General features: G+C 47.1%; 1 protein-coding gene across 2 annotated transcripts in view; it reads right to left on the reverse strand.

The window, feature by feature from the left end:
* LOC123770443 (uncharacterized) overlaps positions 1–19,713 on the reverse strand; it is a 254,733-nt gene that overhangs the window by 219,704 nt on the left and 15,316 nt on the right. For both annotated transcript variants that reach the window (XM_069301690.1, XM_069301691.1), the window contains exon 2: positions 2,306–5,402. In XM_069301690.1, the coding sequence (XP_069157791.1) occupies positions 2,306–4,931 (2,626 nt within the window). In that variant the 5' untranslated portion in view covers positions 4,932–5,402. The remainder of the gene's footprint in view (positions 1–2,305; positions 5,403–19,713) is intronic.

A 19,713-nucleotide genomic window follows, 5' to 3' on the forward strand; every position in this document is an offset into this window, starting at 1 on the left:
TACAGTCACTGTCGTTACTGTTATGTTCTAAGATATAACAAGAAGACATACTGAGCCATCCACTCACCTTACTGCTGGGTTTATTACCTGATGACAAGTCCGTATTTTGGACAGTATTAATAGCATCTAAACTATGTATTAATAGCTTTTAAAAGCCACGGTCAAGGTCATCTGTATCAATTGTCAAGGTCACAGTCAAGGTCATCTGTATCAATGGTCAAGGTCATCTGTGGCAATGGTCAAGGTCATCTGTATCAATGGTCAAGGTCACAGTCAAGGTTACCTGTATCAACTGTCAAGTTTATCTGTATGAATGGTCAAGGTCATCTGTATCAATGGTAAGGTCATCTGTGTCAATGGTCAAGGTCACAGTCAAGGTCATCTGTGTCAATGGTCAAGGTCACAGTCAAGGTCATCTGTATCAATGGTCAAGGTCACAGTCAAGGTCATCTGTGTCAATGGTCAAGGTCATCTGTATCATGGTCAAGGTCACAGTCATGGTCATCTTTATCAATCGTCAAGGTCGCATTAGAAGGTCATATAAACTAAGTCAAGGTCACAGTGAAAGGTCGTCTGGACCAAGTATCAAGGTCACAGGGATAGATGGGTCACCTGAATTAAGGATCAAAGTTACAGAAGGTCTAATTAACCAAGGGATCAAGGTCACAGTGAAAGGTCATCTTGAACAGGAATTAGGTCACAGTGAAAGGTCATCCTGAACAGGAATTAGGTCACAGTGAAAGGTCATCTTGAACAGGAATTAGGTCACAGTAAAAGGTCATCTTAAACATGAATTAGGTCACAGTGAAAGGTCATCTTGAACAGGAATTAGGTCACAGTGAAAGGTCATCTTGAACAGGAATTAGGTCACAGTGAAAGGTCATCTTGAACAGGAATTAGGTCACAGTAAAAGGTCATCTTAAACAGGAATTAGGTCAAAGAGAAAGGTCATCCTGAACAGGAATTAGGTCACAGTGAAAGGTCATCTTGGACAGGAATTAGGTCACAGTAAAAGGTCATCTTGAACAGGAATTAGGTCACAGTGAAAGGTCACCCTGAACAAGAATTAGGTCACACTGAAAGGTCATCCTGAACAGGAATTAGGTCACAGTGAAAGGTCATCCTGAACAGGAATTAGGTCACAGTGAAAGGTCATCTTGAACAGGAATTAGGTCACAGTGAAAGGTCATCTTGAACAGGAATTAGGTCACAGTGAAAGGTCATCCTGAACAGGAATTAGGTCACAGTGAAAGGTCATTTTGAACAGGAATTAGGTCACAGTGAAAGGTCATTTTGAACAGGAATTAGGTCACAGTGAAAGGTCATCCTGAACAGGAATTAGGTCACAGTGAAAGGTCATCCTGAACAGGAATTAGGTCACAGTAAAAGGTCATCTTGAACAGGAATTAGGTCACAGTGAAAGGTCATCCTGAACAGGAATTAGGTCACAGTGAAAGGTCATTTTGAACAGGAATTAGGTCACAGTGAAAGGTCATTTTGAACAGGAATTAGGTCACAGTGAAAGGTCATCTTGAACAGGAATTAGGTCACAGTAAAAGGTCATCTTGAACAGGAATTAGGTCACAGTGAAAGGTCATCTTGAACAGGAATTAGGTCACAGTGAAAGGAGATCTGTACCACGAGTCAAAGTCAAAGTGGTAAGTCATCTGAACCAAAAGTTTGGCGTCGCTAAATACTTCATGAAATTATTTATGCACAAGAATATATACAGCAGCGGAATGTTTCGAAAATTTATTATTCATGGAGTAGTCGCCCTTAATAAGTCTATATTTGTAATCAAAGTAGAATGTTTGTCACCCTTAAGGTGACTATATTTGTAAACAATATAAGGTGTTTGTCACCCTTAAGGTGACTATATTTGTAAACAATATAAGGTGTTTGTCACCCTTAAGGTGACTATATTTGTAAACAATATAAGGTGTTTGTCAACCTTAGGGTGACTATATTTGTAAACAATATAAGGTGTTTGTCTCCCTTAAGGTGATTATGTTTGTAAACAATATCAGGTGTTTGTCTCCCTTAAGGTGACTATATTTGTAAACAATATAAGGTGTTTGTCTCCCTTAAGGTGACTATATTTGTAAACAATATAAGGTGTTTGTCTCCCTTAAGGTGATTATGTTTGTAAACAATATAAGGAATCTTTCGTCCATAAGGTTGTAAACATATATGTAAACAATGTAAATCTAAATTACTATATTAAACATGACGAATGAAGCCCTTTGCGTAATTTTGGTATTAATAAATAACCCTAAAAATTATGGTGGAAAATATGAATATTTACCAAGATACTGCAGGTGAGGAAGGTGAGGCAGGTGACGGATGAGGACGGTCAGTTGGTGTAGTGTGAGGTCCAGGGTGAGGCTCACGAGGGTGTGAGGCAGGTGGGGTATGGCTGCCCCAGACAAGACACCAACAAACTGCTCTAAGGTACACTTACTGCCGGGGGCTGTCAGCCTCTCCAAACATTGTTTTGTTATAACACATCTCTCTTTGCTGTCTAAACTATAGTCAAGAACTAAGGATATGGTTACCTTCATTGTTGCCAGCACTGACAGTGTAGACAGGCGCTGCTTTAGTTGGGATGAATCGTTTATGATTAGGTAAATGTTCTTAGGTGTCACCTTCTTAAGAACAAGCGGCAGGACAACACACGAGTCAACACTCACTATTTCCCACTCTTGTTCTGTACGCAGCTTCTCACACACGGCTTGGATGACGTGCTCACTTCCGCGGGACTCTGCTACATGCTTCAACAGCTCGTCAGTCGAACGTGTACCCATCTCGCACAGGTCTATTATGTGAGTAATGAACCTGTGCTCTACTCCCCGGGCACACAGCACGCCGGTAGTGCTGACTAAAATGGTCTGCCATCTGGGGCGCTCCCAAAGCTCACGATGCATGTCGCTAATATCAAACTTTGACCCTCTCAGGTGATCTCTCAAGGAGCGTTTTTCCTTTCGTACAACATCCACCAAGAGGTCAACGATTATAGACCTTTCCCCTGACACACGGTGTGATGCTGGATCACCTCGGTCTTGCTCAGCCCTCAACAAGAGAGCGACCAGCCCCCTGCTGGCACAATACTCCTGATACCTGGCGTGAAAATAGCCAAACACCCACACCACATTGAGGCCCCGACGGTAGCTGATTCTTGTGAAATAGTTGGACAAGACCTCCTCCTGCGGCAGTCCCAGAGTGTCACACTTCTCCCTAATCTCCGCTTCCGTCTCCGACCAAAGGTCGTACTCCTGCCTCTGGATCCCTCTTAAACTAATCTCTTCCAAGAACAACAGAAACTGGTCACATTTTCCTTTAGGGTCAGTAACGTGTTTTTCTGTGAGTCTGGACACCAGTTTTCTGGTTATGAAGTCATGAATCTTCTCGTAGACTTGAGTGTTTGTGGTGAGGTTGTTAAATTCTTCTGGAGCCTCGACACACAGCAGCGCCAACAAGGTCAAGGTGAGTGGAGTGTTGAGGTACTCACCCAGGAACTGACTCATCTGCTCCAGCCGCTGGGTAAACCTCCCTGTGATGACACTCCGTTGGCCCTCTTCCTCCACCAGCACCTTGATGGTTCTCTCGGCGAACTCCACGCGACGTTCTGGAGTGATGCCCAAGACGAGGATGTTGTAGCGAGGTCTGGTGTGTGGGACGAGCTGTGACAGTTGTTGGTCCCACCCCGGCCGTGTGGTTATCACCAACCTCACATCCTTGCCAGGCAGGTGCAACAGCTCCTTCACCAGCCTTCCTGAATGGTCGTTGACCTCGTCGTAGCCGTCAATCAGGACTAATATATTTAAGCTCAAGATTATCTCCTTAAACAGTTGGAAGTCAGCGTCAGAAGCACTAAGTGTTTGAGGCAGCAACTGGCGGAGGAGATCATCGAAGGTATTAAGATGTGTGTCCCTGCACTGTACATAGAAAACGAGTTCCACAGTGCCCAGGTGACATATGGCAGCAGGGTCCTTTACCCACTTCTCGAGGATGAGCTTGAGTAAAGTTGTCTTGCCCATACCACCTTCCCCCGTCAGGAGGACACACTGAGGGACTCTTCCGTCCTCTCGTCTCATACTCAAGATGTCTTCATAGTTTATATCTTGCCCCTTGGCAGCGTGGGAGGGTCTTGCCCCTATGACAGGATCTTCAAGGAGTCGCAGTCGTGTAAAAGCAAGACTTGGGTTGTGGTTAATGTTGAGGAGGAGCCAGGGTGCGGGAACAATCTGGTACAGCAGTTTATACCCGTCAGTTAGCTCCTCCTTGCTCTTCTGCTTAACCTCTTCTGTGATGTGGCTTTTGAACACCTTAATATCTTGGTGGAGCTGAGCTAAATAATCCACCTCTGAGGGATCCAGTGGCTCTCTGATCTTTGCTCGCAGTCCATCAATATACTCTGTGGCATCTCTGCTCGCCAGGTCCACATCCTGGCGGTCTATCCTCCACTTGTTGCCGGCCTCAACCAACATCTTCGTCATTAAATCAGTGAGATCCGTCAGCTTATTCTTCAGGTCTTGCTCCGTTATTCTCACATTATCATGGGCCAACGTGTTTCGGTGTTGCTTCAGGCTGTAAATGAGGTGTTCAAGTGATGGTCCCTGAGGCCCTGGAGTGGTCCACGTGGGGTCATCCTTCACAGCCAGACCACTCACACGTTGCAGGAGTTTATACAACAGGGTGATGTCAAAAGTTGCCGCGTCAGAGGAAGCTTCGAGTTTATCCCTCTGGTGATCATCGAAGACACGCCTGTACTGAGCATTGGTGTACCCCAAGTCCTGAGTGAGGTAAGTCACTACTGGGAAGGTGCCCCGGTACGACCACATAAACACACTTGCTAGCGCGTGTCGTCCTGCCTTAGTCACAGCTAGTTCATACCGCAGTCTGTTAAAATCTACTGGCATTGTGGAGGACATATTGAGCTTTATGGTTCACTATTCACACTGCCTTGGTCAAGTTTAACAACAGCAGTCAGAAGCCAACGGTAAGTTTCTTTTACTAAAACATTAACCATGTGGGTTCACAGTTGACAACATAATTTATTGACAAGAATTGTGTCAGGCTTTGTTACACTATTCATATATGAGCGAGATATTTAATTAAAATCTCCACACCTTAATCATTTCCCAAAAATTTTTCTCCACTTGTTTATATTACAATACACAATTAATCACATTCCAGGCCAGACAATAACTTAGTCGTGACTTTATCCTTGTTGGATGTGAGCATTATTGCTTCCCAGTTTTATTGGTTATTTTATTTAATTTTGTTTTCAGGTCATTGATTATTAATAAATAATACGAAGTTATTTATGTCTTAGTTTTTCTATTATTAAAGACTTTCTACGATGTCCATCTGTCTTTAAAACTTCGTCGGGTTTTCGTCACCTGGAAATACAAAACATACAAAATTTACTTTATCAACACAAGTTGTATTTGTTAAATAGTGAAATAAATAAATTTTGTGACTGAAAACTAATAATAAATTTATTTTTGGGTTATTCCTCATCTTTCCCGTTTTGTTTTATAACATAAAACTTGTCTATATTTTAATATAAGTCAAGTAATCAATGTCGTGTTGACTTTTGGGTTATGGTGCGTGAACACGGCTTATTTCCTCATATGGAAACTGTATTGTGCAGAGATTGTTCACTTCTGGAGCCGTATTAGCCAATTATGTACAAAATTGACATCTGTGTCTTTGACAATACCATGAAGCCAACAGTATGGTGTTGATACTTTATTATATATTTTCTTAGTCGAATATACAGAATATCTAACAGAAGTGCAGCACATAACGGTTCAGACAATCTTTCCTGGAATTCAGAATTAAGTATAACCAACAATTTCACTCCTGGACACTGCTGACACCATCCAAGATCACAAACTTATACCCACAATTCACCATAAACCAATAGTTTTGGAATGGGAATTATTTCACAAAAAATAATTCTGAATAAAAGTAATAAATATTTTCATATCCAACCTTCATTTAGATTTTATTTTGAAGAAACTCTAGAGCCAGAAACCACAATCACAGGTCACGAACCCGATTAAAACTATCCCAACAACATATTTAAGAGAGACTGTCTGTTTGTCTGTGTATCCAATGTTGGCGGTCAGATGCTTGGCGCCAGCCGCACCCAACCTTGCAGGGGAAATGGTCTGAGGTACGGGACGGACATAGGCTGGTCGGGGGTTGGCCTAAGTTAAATACTAAAAGAAACCACGTATGATTTCTATTGGGTAAATTGCGAAATATTTGGTGTGCTCCACCTAGAGTTTTCAGTGGAAAGTAATTTTTTGACAGAAGAGGTGACGAGGGGAATGAGGGTAGGAACCAAGTGGGGGACCAATGGGGGTGGGATGATGGGGGAGAAAAAGGAAAGAGGTAAGAAACCGGGTTAACCGGGAAAAGGTAAGGGTTAACGCTGACGAGCCGGAGGAGGACAGGTAGGGTGAACCTGGCCAGGTGTGGGAGGGCAGGTAGGGTGAACACTAGCCAGGTGTGGGAGGGCAGGTAGGGTGAACACTGGCCAGGTGTGGGAGGGCAGGTAGGGTTAACGCTGACGAGCCGGAGGAGGGCAGGTAGGGTGAACCTGGCCAGGTGTGGGAGGGCAGGTAGGGTGAACCTGGCCAGGTGTGGGAGGGCAGGTAGGGTGAACACTGGCCAGGTGTGGGAGGGCAGGTAGGGTGAACACTAGCGAGGTGTGGGAGGGCAGGTAGGGTGAACACTGGCCAGGTGTGGGAGGGCAGGTAGGGTGAACACTGGCCAGGTGTGGGAGGGCAGGTAGGGTGAACACTGGCCAGGTGTGGGAGGGCAGGTAGGGTGAACACTGGCCAGGTGTGGGAGGGCAGGTAGGGTGAACACTGGCCAGGTGTGGGAGGGCAGGTAGGGTGGACACTGGCCAGGTGTGGGAGGGCAGGTAGGGTGAACACTGGCCAGGTGTGGGAGGGCAGGTAGGGTGGACACTGGCCAGGTGTGGGAGGGCAGGTAGGGTGAACACTGGCCAGGTGTGGGAGGGCAGGTAGGGTGAACACTGGCCAGGTGTGGGAGGGCAGGTAGGGTGAACCTGGTGAGGTGTGGGAGGGCAGGTAGGGTGAACACTGGCCAGGTGTGGGAGGGCAGGTAGGGTGAACACTGGCCAGGTGTGGGAGGGCAGGTAGGGTGAACACTGGCCAGGTGTGGGAGGGCAGGTAGGGTGGACACTGGCCAGGTGTGGGAGGGCAGGTAGGGTGAACACTGGCCAGGTGTGGGAGGGCAGGTAGGGTGAACACTGGCCAGGTGTGGGAGGGCAGGTAGGGTGAACACTAGCCAGGTGTGGGAGGGCAGGTAGGGTGAACACTGGCGTTGCACCACTACACTTTGTGCAGATACAACCTGATTTATTTCCAGCTTTGGTTTTTAGTGAGTGTATGATGGACACAACATCTGACGGGCTGACTGGTGAGAGGAGAAGAGAGTTTGGATAGCTGCCTGAGAGATATGTGTTGATATGTGTCCGAGTCTGTGGGATTTTACTGGTAAGGTTAGCCCCAACCGATGAAAAGAAGCTATTAAATTCATTCGCCATTTCTAAATCAGATGACGGTGTAAGGCCATCCTTAAAGAGTGTTATCTGGTTGTGGGAGTGTTGTTTAGTTCCTAGGATATTAGAGATGGTTTTCCATGTGCTTTTCATGTTGCATTTTGCTTCTTTGAATCTAGTTTCATAATATGAAAGTTTAGCTTTTCTTATGATACTAGTAAGCACTGATGAGTACCTCTTAACTGCTTCCTTTGTAACTAGCCCAAACCTAAATTTCTTTTCATATTCATATTTATTGTTGATTGATTTGATTATGCCACTTGTGAGCCACGGGTTATTTTTTCTTTTATCAGTTACTTGTTTGGTAAGGAGTGGACAGTGAGTGTTGTAGAGGCTTAGAGTTTTGGAGAGAAAGAGTTTAGTTAATGAGTTTATATCCTGTGTATTATTAAATTCAGATTCCCAGTTAATATTGTGAAGTGCATTAGAAAGATTGCCTAAAGCTGATTTACTGTGTAGCCTGAATGAGAGTTTCTTGCTTTCTGGTGGTGCTGTGTCCATGTTTGCTATGAGGAAGGTAGGATAGTGGTCAGTTGTTCTGTCATAGATTACCCCAGATGTAAGGGGAGCTGTTATATTAGTCCATAAGTGATCCAGAGTAGTGGTAGATGTTTCAGTGACTCGGGTGGGCTTGGGGATTAGCATACAGGAGTGCATGCTGTTACGGTAATAGTCAACTTGAGGGTTGTTTTGAAGACCCAGGTCAATGTTGAAATCACCTCCCAGAATGATGTAATTTTTGTTGAGATTGTTATTTATGATAAGATTCTCTACGTTATCTGAGAATGGAGCTATGTTGGTATTAGGAAATCTATAGATGGCACCGATAGTCAGAGAGGATTTAAGGGATTTACTGGAGAACTTGGCAAAGGTATATTCACAATAGTCGTCTCAATCACTGATGACACTATTGCAGATGAAGGTATCTTTGTAATATATTGCTGTGCCACCACCTTTTTTATTAGGCCTGCAGTTATGAATGGCTTTATAACCAGCTAAATTGTAGAGTTGGGTATAGTCTTTACTTAGCCAAGTTTCTGTTAAAATGATGAATGATAAATTAGTACCTAGTGCTGTGAGTAGTGCATTTATATCAACAAAATGTTTACCAAGTGACCTAACATTTTGTAAGAAACATGTAAGAACATGAACATGTAAGAAACATGTAAGAACATGAACATGTAAGAAACATGTAAGAACATGAACATGTAAGAAACATGTAAGAACATGAACATGTAAGAAACATGTAAGAACATGAACATGTAAGAACAAAATGCATGAACATTTTGTAAAACATGTAAGACTATGCAATGAATTGAACTTGCAGAGAACATGAAAGAGAATGTGTAAACAGTTGAACAGAGAATATGCTGTGAACATAGTGAAAACACAAAAAATACGGTAAGATTATTGGTAATTGTTACATTTAAAATTCTTGCAAGGGCAGAGTTGAGCATGGATCTGGGGGGAGGAAAGGTTTAGGTAGAGTTTTGCAAGGGGTGAGATGCGCGGAGAAGGGGGTGAGAGGGAGAGGTGATGTGGGGGGGGGGGTGAGGGGGATGGGGGAAGATATAGAAGGAAGGCGGGAGGGAGAGAAGTAAGTAATTATCAAAAGGAAGGCACCAAACCGGGAAGGCTATGTAGCACCATCAAATGTGCGGGATAATCAGAGGGCGCTAAATATCACCAAGGATGCCTATACGAGAACAAAAACGAATAAGGCGAACGATATCAAAAGTATCCGAGTCACCAAGAATACTATCAAGGGACAAGCGACCACGGGGGACGGTCGGAAAACAAGACACACGCTCGTCTCGGAAGTTAAGACATTCAACAAGGATATGCACGATTGTAAGAGGGACAATGCAATTGGAACAATAAGGAGCAGGGCGGCGCTCCATCAAGTCACCATGAGTTAAGCGAGTATGGCCAATACGCAACCTCGCCAGGGCCGTTTCCCATCGCCAGTTACGATGGTAGGAGGACTGCCACGAGGACACACAACTTTTAAGAGAACGTAGTTTGTTACCCTTAACAGACGACCAACAATCGTGCCAACGGGTAAGGACGGAGGAATGTATAACCAGGTAAAAGTCGGAATAAGGAACCCCTTTACAAGAGATGGGACAAGAGTGGACAGCTTCCCTGGTGGCAGCATCCGCACGCTCATTTAAAGAGACACCAATATGGTTGGGAACCCAACAAAACTCAACCGACTTAAATTTACTGTGAACAAGAAACAGCCAATGCTGGATCTCGACAACCACTGGATGAACCGGATTAAAGGACCCAAGAGCCATGAGGGCACTACGAGAGTCAACAACAACTACAAAGGAAGATTGACAACGAGAGAGCAGGAGACGACGAGCATAGAGAATAGCATAACGCTCTGCTGTGAAGATGTTAGTCTCCGGAGGTAAGCGACACATATAAGTGTGATCAGGAAAAACAACAGAGTAGCGAACACCGTCCGCAGACTTAGACCCATCGGTAAAGACGGAAACGGAGTGGGAGTGAGAAGAAAAGTGATCAAGGAAAAGGCGTTTTAGAACCGTAGGAGGGTTAAAAGCTTTAGGGATGTGGGTCAAGGAAGTACAAAACTGCGGAAGGGGGACACTCCACGGGGGCAAAGAAGGAAGAACACTAGGAGAAATATTAGAAATACGAATGGAAAGAGAATCCTGTAAGCGAGATAACCGGACAGAAAGAGGGAGAGGAAGTGGTGAAGAGGAACAGGAACCGCAGGAGGGGTAAAGGTTAAAGCACGACAGAGGCGAGAGGAAGGATGTTGCAACGACCGCGCAAGATAGCGAAGGCAGTAGCGATCACGGCGGTCCTGGAGAGATAGGAAGCCAGTGTCAACATACAAGCAGAGAACGGGAGTCGAGCGAAAGGCACCAGAACTGAGGCGCAACCCAATATGGTGCAAAGCATCAAGACGGCGAAGGATAGAAGGAGAAGCAGACGAGTAAGCAGGGCAATCATAATCGAGCGAGGACGAGAGAGGAATGTAAAGCAAGGAGAGTGCGCCTATCCGCTCCCCAAGAAGTATGGGACTATACCTGAAGGAGGGTGAGGGCCTTAGAACACTCAACATGGAGGTAAGAGATATGGGGCGACCAAGACAAACGAGTGTCAAAGAATAACCCCAAAAGCTTTGTGGGATCTTTGTACTCAAGGGGATGACCATAAAGTGACAAAGAGGGACGAAGAATGACCCGTTTCCGAGTAAAGATCATGGCACAAGTCTTAGAAGTAGAGAACTTGAAGGCCCAACTTGATCGGTGGCCCAAGACGACACGGCATCAATCGCAAGTTGAAGCCGGCGCTGAAGGAGAGGCGAATCATCACCCTGACAGCAAAGGGTAAGATCATCGACATAGAGAGAGGAGAAGACACCTGAAGTAAGTGAGGACAGAAGACCATTGAGGGCAACCAGAAAAAGAGTAGTGCTCAGAACACTACCCAGGGGCACACCTTCGTATTGCTGAAAAGAAGCAGAGAGAGCGGTACCAAGGCGCACCCGAAAGGAACAACGAGAGAGGAAGCTGCGGAGAAAGAGAGGGAGATGACCACGAAGGCCAAAAGAATGAAGGTGGGATAGAATATGATAGCGCCAAGTGGTGTCGTAAGCCTTTTCCAGGTCAAAAAGGACGGCAACAACGGAGGTCCTCGCAGCAAAAGCAGTACGAATATTGACCTCCAAGTTCACCAGGACATCTGTTGTGCTGCGGCACTTGTAGAAACCAAATTGAGAAGAGGAGAGGAGGTGATGGTGTTCCAGAAAACACATCAGACGAACGTTAACCATACGTTCAAAGAGTTTGTAGACACAACGTGTGAGGGGCAATAAGGTGAAAGTCCTTAGGGGATGTTCCCAGAGACCCTGGTTTGCGAACAGGGAGGACAACGGCATCGAGCCGCCAGTCCTCAGGGACTGACGACGACTCCCAGATCCGATTATACAGACTCAGTAAATACTGAGACGTGCTCGGAGGGAGATGGCAAAGCATCTCAATGAATGCCATCGGAGCCCGCCGCTGTAGAACCGCAGAGGGCCAGGGCAGAACGAAGTTCAGAGAGAAGGGATCGTTATAGGGAAGTCGAAGACGAGTGCAGAAATCTAAATACGAGATTGAAGGATAGATTTGCGAAGAAGGAAAGATTGGGGAAGATGAAGACCAGAGCTAACAGAAGAAAAGGGAACCCAGTTCGGTAGCGACCTGCAACGGGTCCGCCACAAGAGTACCACGGAGGTGAAGGACCGGTGAAACATCAGGAACGAACTTACCCGCTATCTTGCGGATACGCTTCCAGATCTGTGGCAGAGGAGGTTTCGGACGTAATGGTGGAGACATAAGATGCCCAACATTCACGTTTAGCCATACAGATGGCTCTACGGGCCACCGCACTTGCCTTCCAAAAGAAAAGAAAAAAATTGGCCGTCTACCGACAGCGGTGTCTCTTCCAGGCTGCATGCTTACAGTGGACAGCCCGAGCAGAGTCTGCATTTCACCAGGGCACGCCCTTCCGTGGACCCTGAGAGGAAGAGCGAGGAATAGAGCAGAGGGCAGCTTCGAAGACAGTGTCATGAAAAAAGAGGAGAGAGCGAGGGAGAGGCAGAAGGGAGAGGTCAGAGTGATCAGCACTGAGGGTAAATAGGTTCCAGTCCGCTTTAGCAAACTGCCACCTAGGGAAGGAGAGGGGAGGGTGAAAAGAAAAAAAAGTAACATGGATGGAGAAATGGTCACTGCCATGGAGGTCATCAAGAACCTGCCACGTGAAATCCAAGTAAAGAGAAGACGAGCAAAGAGATAGATCAAGACAGGAAAGGGTACGAGTCCGAGAGTTCAAATGCGTGGGTTCATGAGAATTTAGAAGAGACAGGGAAGAACTGACGATAAACGGCTCAAAAAGGCGACCTCGGGTGTTCGTCAGAACATCACCTCAAAGGGAATGACGACAATTGAAATCACCCAGCAGAAGCACACGCTCCGGCAAGGAGTCCAGTATGTGTTTCAGATCAGGAAGAGAAAGCAGGACACTCGGAGGGGAGATAAATGGAACAAACAGTGTACCATTTCCCCCACAAAGATACGGGCAGCAGAACAATGGAGAGACGAAGGAAAAAGTAAGGGGACAAAGGGAAAATCAGAGCGAATCAAGAGAGCAGAATAGTTAGGAGCCCCAGCAACAGCTGGGGGGGGGGGAGAGAAAGGAATAGCCACGAAAGCGACCAGGACGAGCACCAAGCATCGGCTCCTGGAGACAGACACAAAGGGGCGAAAACCGCGAAATCAGAAGTTGGAGTTCAAGGAAATTGGCGTAATAATCTCGAACGTTCCATTGAAGAATAGACATCGACGAGAAGAAAAAGGACAACAACAGAGAACAAGGAAGAAACAAAGGCGAAAGAGCAACACAGCACGTTAAAGATCAGAGTCAGCAAAGTCAGGGTTAGGGAGCATGGGTAAACTGAGCAAAGACAGAGGGAAGGAAGCGGGAGAACAGACCAGAGGCGGACGGGCAGGGTCCGGAGGAAGAGGAGGAGACAACCGAGAGGAGCAGTCAATGACAGCAGCAGGAAGAGGGGGAGGAGAAAGAGGGGAGCGCACTTCAGCAAGGGCAGCAACCAAAATTATAGACCAGTTGCACTAACATCGCACATCATAAAAGTATTTGAGAGAGTGATTAGGAGTCAGGTCACCAATTTCATGGAGACCAATGACCTTCACAACCCAGGCCAACATGGATTTCGAGCGGGAAGATCGTGCCTCTCACAGCTACTTGAGCACTACGACAAAGTCACTGAGGCATTAGAAGAGAAACAGAATGCTGATGTGATATACACGGACTTCGCAAAGGCTTTCGATAAATGTGACCATGGCGTGATAGCACACAAAATGAAGTCAATGGGAATAACCGGTAAAGTAGGACGCTGGATACTCAGTTTTCTGTCAAACAGGACTCAGCGAGTAACTGTCAACCATATAAAATCTAGTCCAAGTGCAGTGAAGAGCTCTGTACCTCAGGGTACAGTCCTTGCACCGCTGCTTTTCCTTATTCTCATATCAGATATAGACAAAAATACAAGTCACAGCTTCGTATCATCCTTTGCAGATGACACAAAAATCAGTATGAAAATTACCTCGGCTGAGGACATTGAAAAACTTCAAGCTGATATTAATAAAGTTTTCGACTAGGCATCAGAAAATAACATGAAGTTTAACAGTGATAAATTCCAGGTACTCAGGTACGGTAAAAATGAGGACCTTAAACATAATACAGAGTACAAAACACAATCAAATGTACCCATAGTAGGAAAACAGCATGTAAAGGAGTTGGGAATAATAATGTCTGATGACCTAACGTTTAAGGAGCATAACCAAGCAAATATTGCGACAGCCAGAAAAATGATAGGATGGATTACGAGAACTTTCAAATCCAGGGATCCCATCACAATGGTTGTACTCTTCAAGTCACTTGTGTTGTCCCGTCTTGAGTACTGTTCAGTACTCACTTCCCCCTTCAGAGCAGGAGAGATTGCTGAAATAGAGGGAATACAGAGAACATATACGGCACGCATAGATGCAATAAAGCACCTAAATTATTGGGATCGTCTCAAAGCCCTTCAAATGTACTCACTAGAAAGAAGACGAGAGAGATATCAAATAATATACACCTGGAAGATACTGGAGGGCCAAGTACCAAATCTACACAGTAAAATAACAACGTACTGGAGTAAACGATATTGAAGAAAATGTAGAATAGAACCAATGAAGAGCAGAGGTGCCATAGGCACAATCAGAGAACACTGTATAAACATTAGAGGTCCGCGGTTGTTCAACGTCCTCCCAGCAAGCATAAGAAATATTGCCGGAACAACTGTGGACATTTTCAAGAGGAAACTAGATTTATTCCTCCAAGGAGTGCCGGACCAACCGGGCTGTGGTGGGTATGTGGGCCTGCGGGCCGCTCCAAGAAACAGCCTGGTGGACCAAACTCTCACAAGTCAAGCCTGGCCTCGGGCCGGGCTTGGGGAGTAGAAGAACTCCCAGAACCCCATCAACCAGGTATCAACTAGGAGAGGGAAGCGGGGGTCAAAGAAACCTCCATAGCAGGAACAGGGGGGGGGGGGCAACCACCGAAATGGGAAGGGAAGGAATGATAGAATCAGAAGTAGGGGCCGAGGAAGAAAGCGAAGCCTTCTTACCTGCCGGGGAGGAGGAAGGAGAAGAGCCAGGCTTACACTTCTGACTTAAAGAGACAGGTGTCCCAGCAACTACGTACTGGACAACGGATTCCAGCGTCTCAACAGGAGAAGCTGAACGAGAGCACACACGACGGCCATTAGGAGAGCGATGGACATCAGCCCGCACTGACAGGTGGCGGGGAGAGTCAATAGATGGAGGAGAAGGATGGGAAGGAGGATCGGAGGGAGACGAGGAAGAAAACACAGGAGACATGACAGACCGGGTAGAAAGAAGGGGAACCCCAGACAGAGGACCCGGAGGGGGACCCTTCGAGACAGAACCCAAAGGAACAGAGGAGGGGGCAGTGGGCGTATCAGGGCCCAAGGCCCGGAAACGGTTGTAAGTCTGAGGAAGGTGGGAAGGACGAGGAGAGCAAGAACGCAACACGTAAGCATAAAAGACGTTAGCATAAGGCGGGAACAGGCAAACCTGGCACCTCGCGTCAGGAAAAGACAAACGCTCCCGGTGCTTCAAGTTGAGGACGGCTGCCTCAAGCTTCTAATGGATACACGCACGGGAGAAGGTAGGATGGGCCTCACCGCAGTGCAGGCAGCGAGCCTGGGGAGAAGTGCACTCCGACTTAGAGTGAACTTTGCCCCCACACAAAGGACAGAGAGAGACAGTCCCAGAGCAGCGGAGGGCACCATGCCCAAACCTCCAGCACTTGTTACAGAGCCTAGGAAAAGGAATGTACTCCTGAACAGAGCACCTGGCACCAGCAAGAATGACAGAGGGTGGAAGGGTCCAACCATCAAAGGTAATCTTCACAACCGGAAGGGGTTGACAGCGATGACCACGAGAGGGACGAGTAAACGAGTCTACCTGTAGGACAGAATGGCCTTGGACCTCAAGGATATGCCGAATATCATCGTGATAGTCCTGCAGATTCCGAACACCGGTCGCAATATGGGGCGGGGGGAGAATAGTGCCAACACTGGCATTCAACACTGGCCTTTTGTGCCTCTAGGCTGCCCCTTTATGAGCCTCTAGGTGGCCCATTTATGTGCCTCTAAGCAGCCTCTTTATGTGCCTCTAGGCGGCCCCTTTATTAGCCTCTAGGCGGCCTTTTATGAACCTCGAGGCGGCTCCTTTATCTGCTTCTAAGTTGCCTCTATTTTGCCTCATGGCAGCCCCTTTTTGTACCTCTAGGTGATCTCTTTATGGGCCTCGAGGCGGCCTCTTTATGTGCCTCTAGGCTGCCCCTTTAAGTGCCTCTAGGCGGCCTCTTTATGTGCCTCTAGGCTGCCCCTATATGTGCCTCTAGGCTGCTCCTTTATGTGCCTCTAGGCGGCCCTTTATGTGCCTCTAGGCGGCTTCTTTATGTGCCTCTAAGCTGCCTCTTTATGTGCCTCTAGGCTGCCGCTTTATGTGCCTCTAGGCTGCTCCTTTATGTGCCTCTAGGCGGCCCGTTTATGTACCTCTAGGTGGCTTCTTTATGTGCCTCGAGGCGGCCCTTTATGTGCCTCTTGGCGGCCTCTTTATGTGCCTCTAGGCGGTCCTTTATGTGCCTCTAGGCGGCCCTTTATGTGCCTCTTGGCGGCCTCTTTATGTGCCTCTAGGCGGCCCCTTTATGTGCCTCTAGGTGGCCCTTTATGTGCCTCTAGGCGGCCCCTTTATGTGCCTCTAGGCGGACCTTTATGTGCCTCGAGACGGCCCCCTTATGTGCCTCTAGGCGGCCCTTTATGTGCCTCTAGGCTGCTCCTTTATGTGCCTCTAGGCGGCCCCTTTATGTACCTCTAGGTGGCTTCTTTATGTGCCTCTAGGCGGCCCTTTATGTGCCTCTTGGCGGCCTCTTTATGTTCCTCTAGGTGGCCTCTTTTTGCGCCTTTGGGTGGCCATTTTATGTGCCTCTAGGCGGCCATTTTATGTGCCTCTAGGCGGCCATTTTATGTGCCTCTAGGCGGCCATTTTATGTACCTCTAGGCGGCCATTTTATATGATGAGCCTCTACGCGGCCCTCCATCATTGCTCCTATAAGAGACTCTCAGGGGACGGAAGTTTACTTGTAGTAAACTCCATGTAAGTTGTTAACATTATACTGTGAATATTGACCACAAGAGAGCGGAGGGGGAGAGGGCGATCTACACAGAAGCTCAGATGGGAACCCTTGCAAGAAAATAAATAAATAATTCAAAGCCTAATTAATATGATATAGCAAAGTTCGTGGTAGGGGGGTAGCTTTGGTACTCTTTAAAGTTGTACTCCCTACATATATGCCATTCCCTGTTGGGCACATACCCAGCAGGAATTACTGTTAGAAATTAGGTGAGGCTAGCTCCCTGAGTAGGGTCCTCTAGCTCGCATAGACAGACATTAAGTTCCATTGATACATATGTATATAATTTCTTGTTCTCTTTGTGTTGATATATTTAACAACTTATTATTATTACCTTTGATATAACTTTTCATCCTTTTGACAACATCAATCATGTTATCTATACTTTTCGAAGAATGTGTAAATATAGCTTCCTTAATCTCTCTTAATAAATGAGCACCATTACTCTACCTAAACCAGAAGCCAACACCACAATGATCACAGGAGTTAGGTCAAAATATTGACAAGTTTTAAGTTATAAAATATAACAAAATGCAGGAGGCAGACTTTGGAATTTTATTTGTTTTAGTGATCTCAAAAATGTATTTCTGACCCAATGTTTAACACTAACATCTTGTTTTAATTAGGGGACGCCTAGAGGCACATATAGAGGTCGTCTAGAAGTTCTTAAAGGGGCCGCCTAGAGGCACATAAAGAGCCGTCTAGTGGTACATAAAGGGGCCGCTTAAAGGCACATAAAATGGCCGCCCAGAGGCACATAAAGAGGCCGCCAAGAGATACATAAAGGGGCCGCCTCGAGGCACATAAAGAGGCCACATAGAGGCGCACAAAGTGGCCACCTAGAGGTACATGAAGGGGCCGCCTAGAGGTACATAACGGGGCCGCTTAAAGGCACATAAAATGGCCGCCTAGAGGCACCTAAAAAGGCCTCCAAGAGGTACATAAAGGCGCCGCCTAGAAGTACATAAAGGGCCGCCTAGAGGTACATAAAGGGGCCGCCTACAAGCATATAAAGGGGTCGCCTAGAGGTACATAAAGAGGCCACATAGAGGCATATAAAGGGCCGCCAAGAGGCACATAAAGGGCCGCCTATAGGCACGTAAAGGGGCCCCCTAGAGGCACATAAAGGGTCACCTAGAGGTACATAAAGGGGCCGTCTGGAGGTACATAAAGGGGCCGCCTAGTGGCACCTAATGAGGCCGTCTACAGGTGCATAAAAGGGCCGCAGAGAGCCACATAGAGGTGCATAAAGGGGCCACCTAAAAATGCATAAAGAGGCTGCCTAGAGCAACATAAAGGGGCCGCATAGAGGCGTATATAGGAACCGTCTAGAGGCGCATAAAGGAGCCGCTTTGAGGCACATAAAGGGGCCGCCTAGAGGCGCATAAAGAGGCCGCCTAAAGGCGCATAAAGAGGCCGCCTAGAGGCACATATAGGAGCCGCGTAGAGGCATATAAAGGGGATGACTAGAGGCACGTAAAGGGGCCGCCTAGAGGTGCATAAAAGGATCGCCTAGAGGTACATAAAGGGGCAGAATTGAGGCCCAAAAAATGACCAGCTATAGGCACATAAAATGGCCGCATTTAGGCCCATAAAAGAGCTGCCTTGTAGAACATAAAATGGCCCTCTAGAAGCCCATAAATGGAGCGCCTAGAGGAAAAATAAAATGGCCGCCTAGAGGGCATAAAGGGGCCGCTTAGAGGTGCATAAAGGGACGCCCTAGAAGTTCATAAAGGGCCGCCTAGAGGTACATAAAGGGGCAGCCGGGAGGTACATAAAGGGCCGCCTAGAGGCACATAAAGGGGCCGCCTAGAGGTACATAAAGGGCCGCCTAGAGGTACATAAAGGGGCCGCCTAGAGGTACATAAAGAGCCGCCTTGAGACACATAAAGGGCCGCCTAGAGGCACATAAAGGGGCCGCCTAGAGGCACATAAAGGGCCGCCTAGAGGCACATAAAGGGCCGCCTAGAGGCACATAAAGGGCCGCCTAGAGGCACATAAAGGGCCGCCTAGAGGTACATAAAGGGGCCGCCTAGATGTATATAAAGGGCCGATTAGAGGTACATAAAGGGCCGCCTAGAGGTTCTCAAAGTGCCGCCTAGAGGTACATAAAGGGCCGCCTAGAGGCACATAAAGGGCCGCCTAGAGGCACATAAAGGGCCGCCTAGAGGCACATAAAGGGCCGCCTAGAGGCACATAAAGGGCCGCCAAGAGGCACATAAAGGGCCGCCTAGAGGCACATAAAGGGCCGCCTAGAGGCACATAAAGGGCCGCCTATAGGCACATAAAGGGTCACCTAGAGGTACATAAAGGGGCCGTCTGGAGGTACATTAAGGGCCGCCTAGAGGTACATAAAGGGCCGCCTGGAGGCACATAAAATGACCGCCTGTAGGCCCATAAAAGGGCCGCCATGTAGGACACAAAATGGCCGCTTTGAAGCCCATAAAAGGACATAAAATGGCCGCCTAGAGGCCCATAAATTACCGCCTGAGAGCACATAAAATGGCCGCAAGGAGGCCCAAAAAGGGCCGTCTAGAGGCAAATAAACTGGCCGTCTAGTGGCACATAAAATGGCCGCCTAGAGGTACATAGAAGGGTCCGCCTAGAGGTACATAAAGAGCCGCCTTGAGACACATAAAGGGCCGCCTAGAGGCACATAAAGGGGCCGCCTAGAGGCACATAAAGGGCCGCCTAGAGGCACATTAAGGGCCGCCTAGAGGCACATAAAGGGGCCGCCTAGAGGCTCATAAAGGGCCGCCTAGAGGCACATAAAGGGCCGCCTAGAGGCACATAAAGGGCCG

This window comes from Procambarus clarkii, chromosome 46, assembly GCF_040958095.1.
Source record: "Procambarus clarkii isolate CNS0578487 chromosome 46, FALCON_Pclarkii_2.0, whole genome shotgun sequence".
Classification (NCBI taxonomy): Eukaryota; Metazoa; Arthropoda; class Malacostraca; order Decapoda; family Cambaridae; genus Procambarus; species Procambarus clarkii.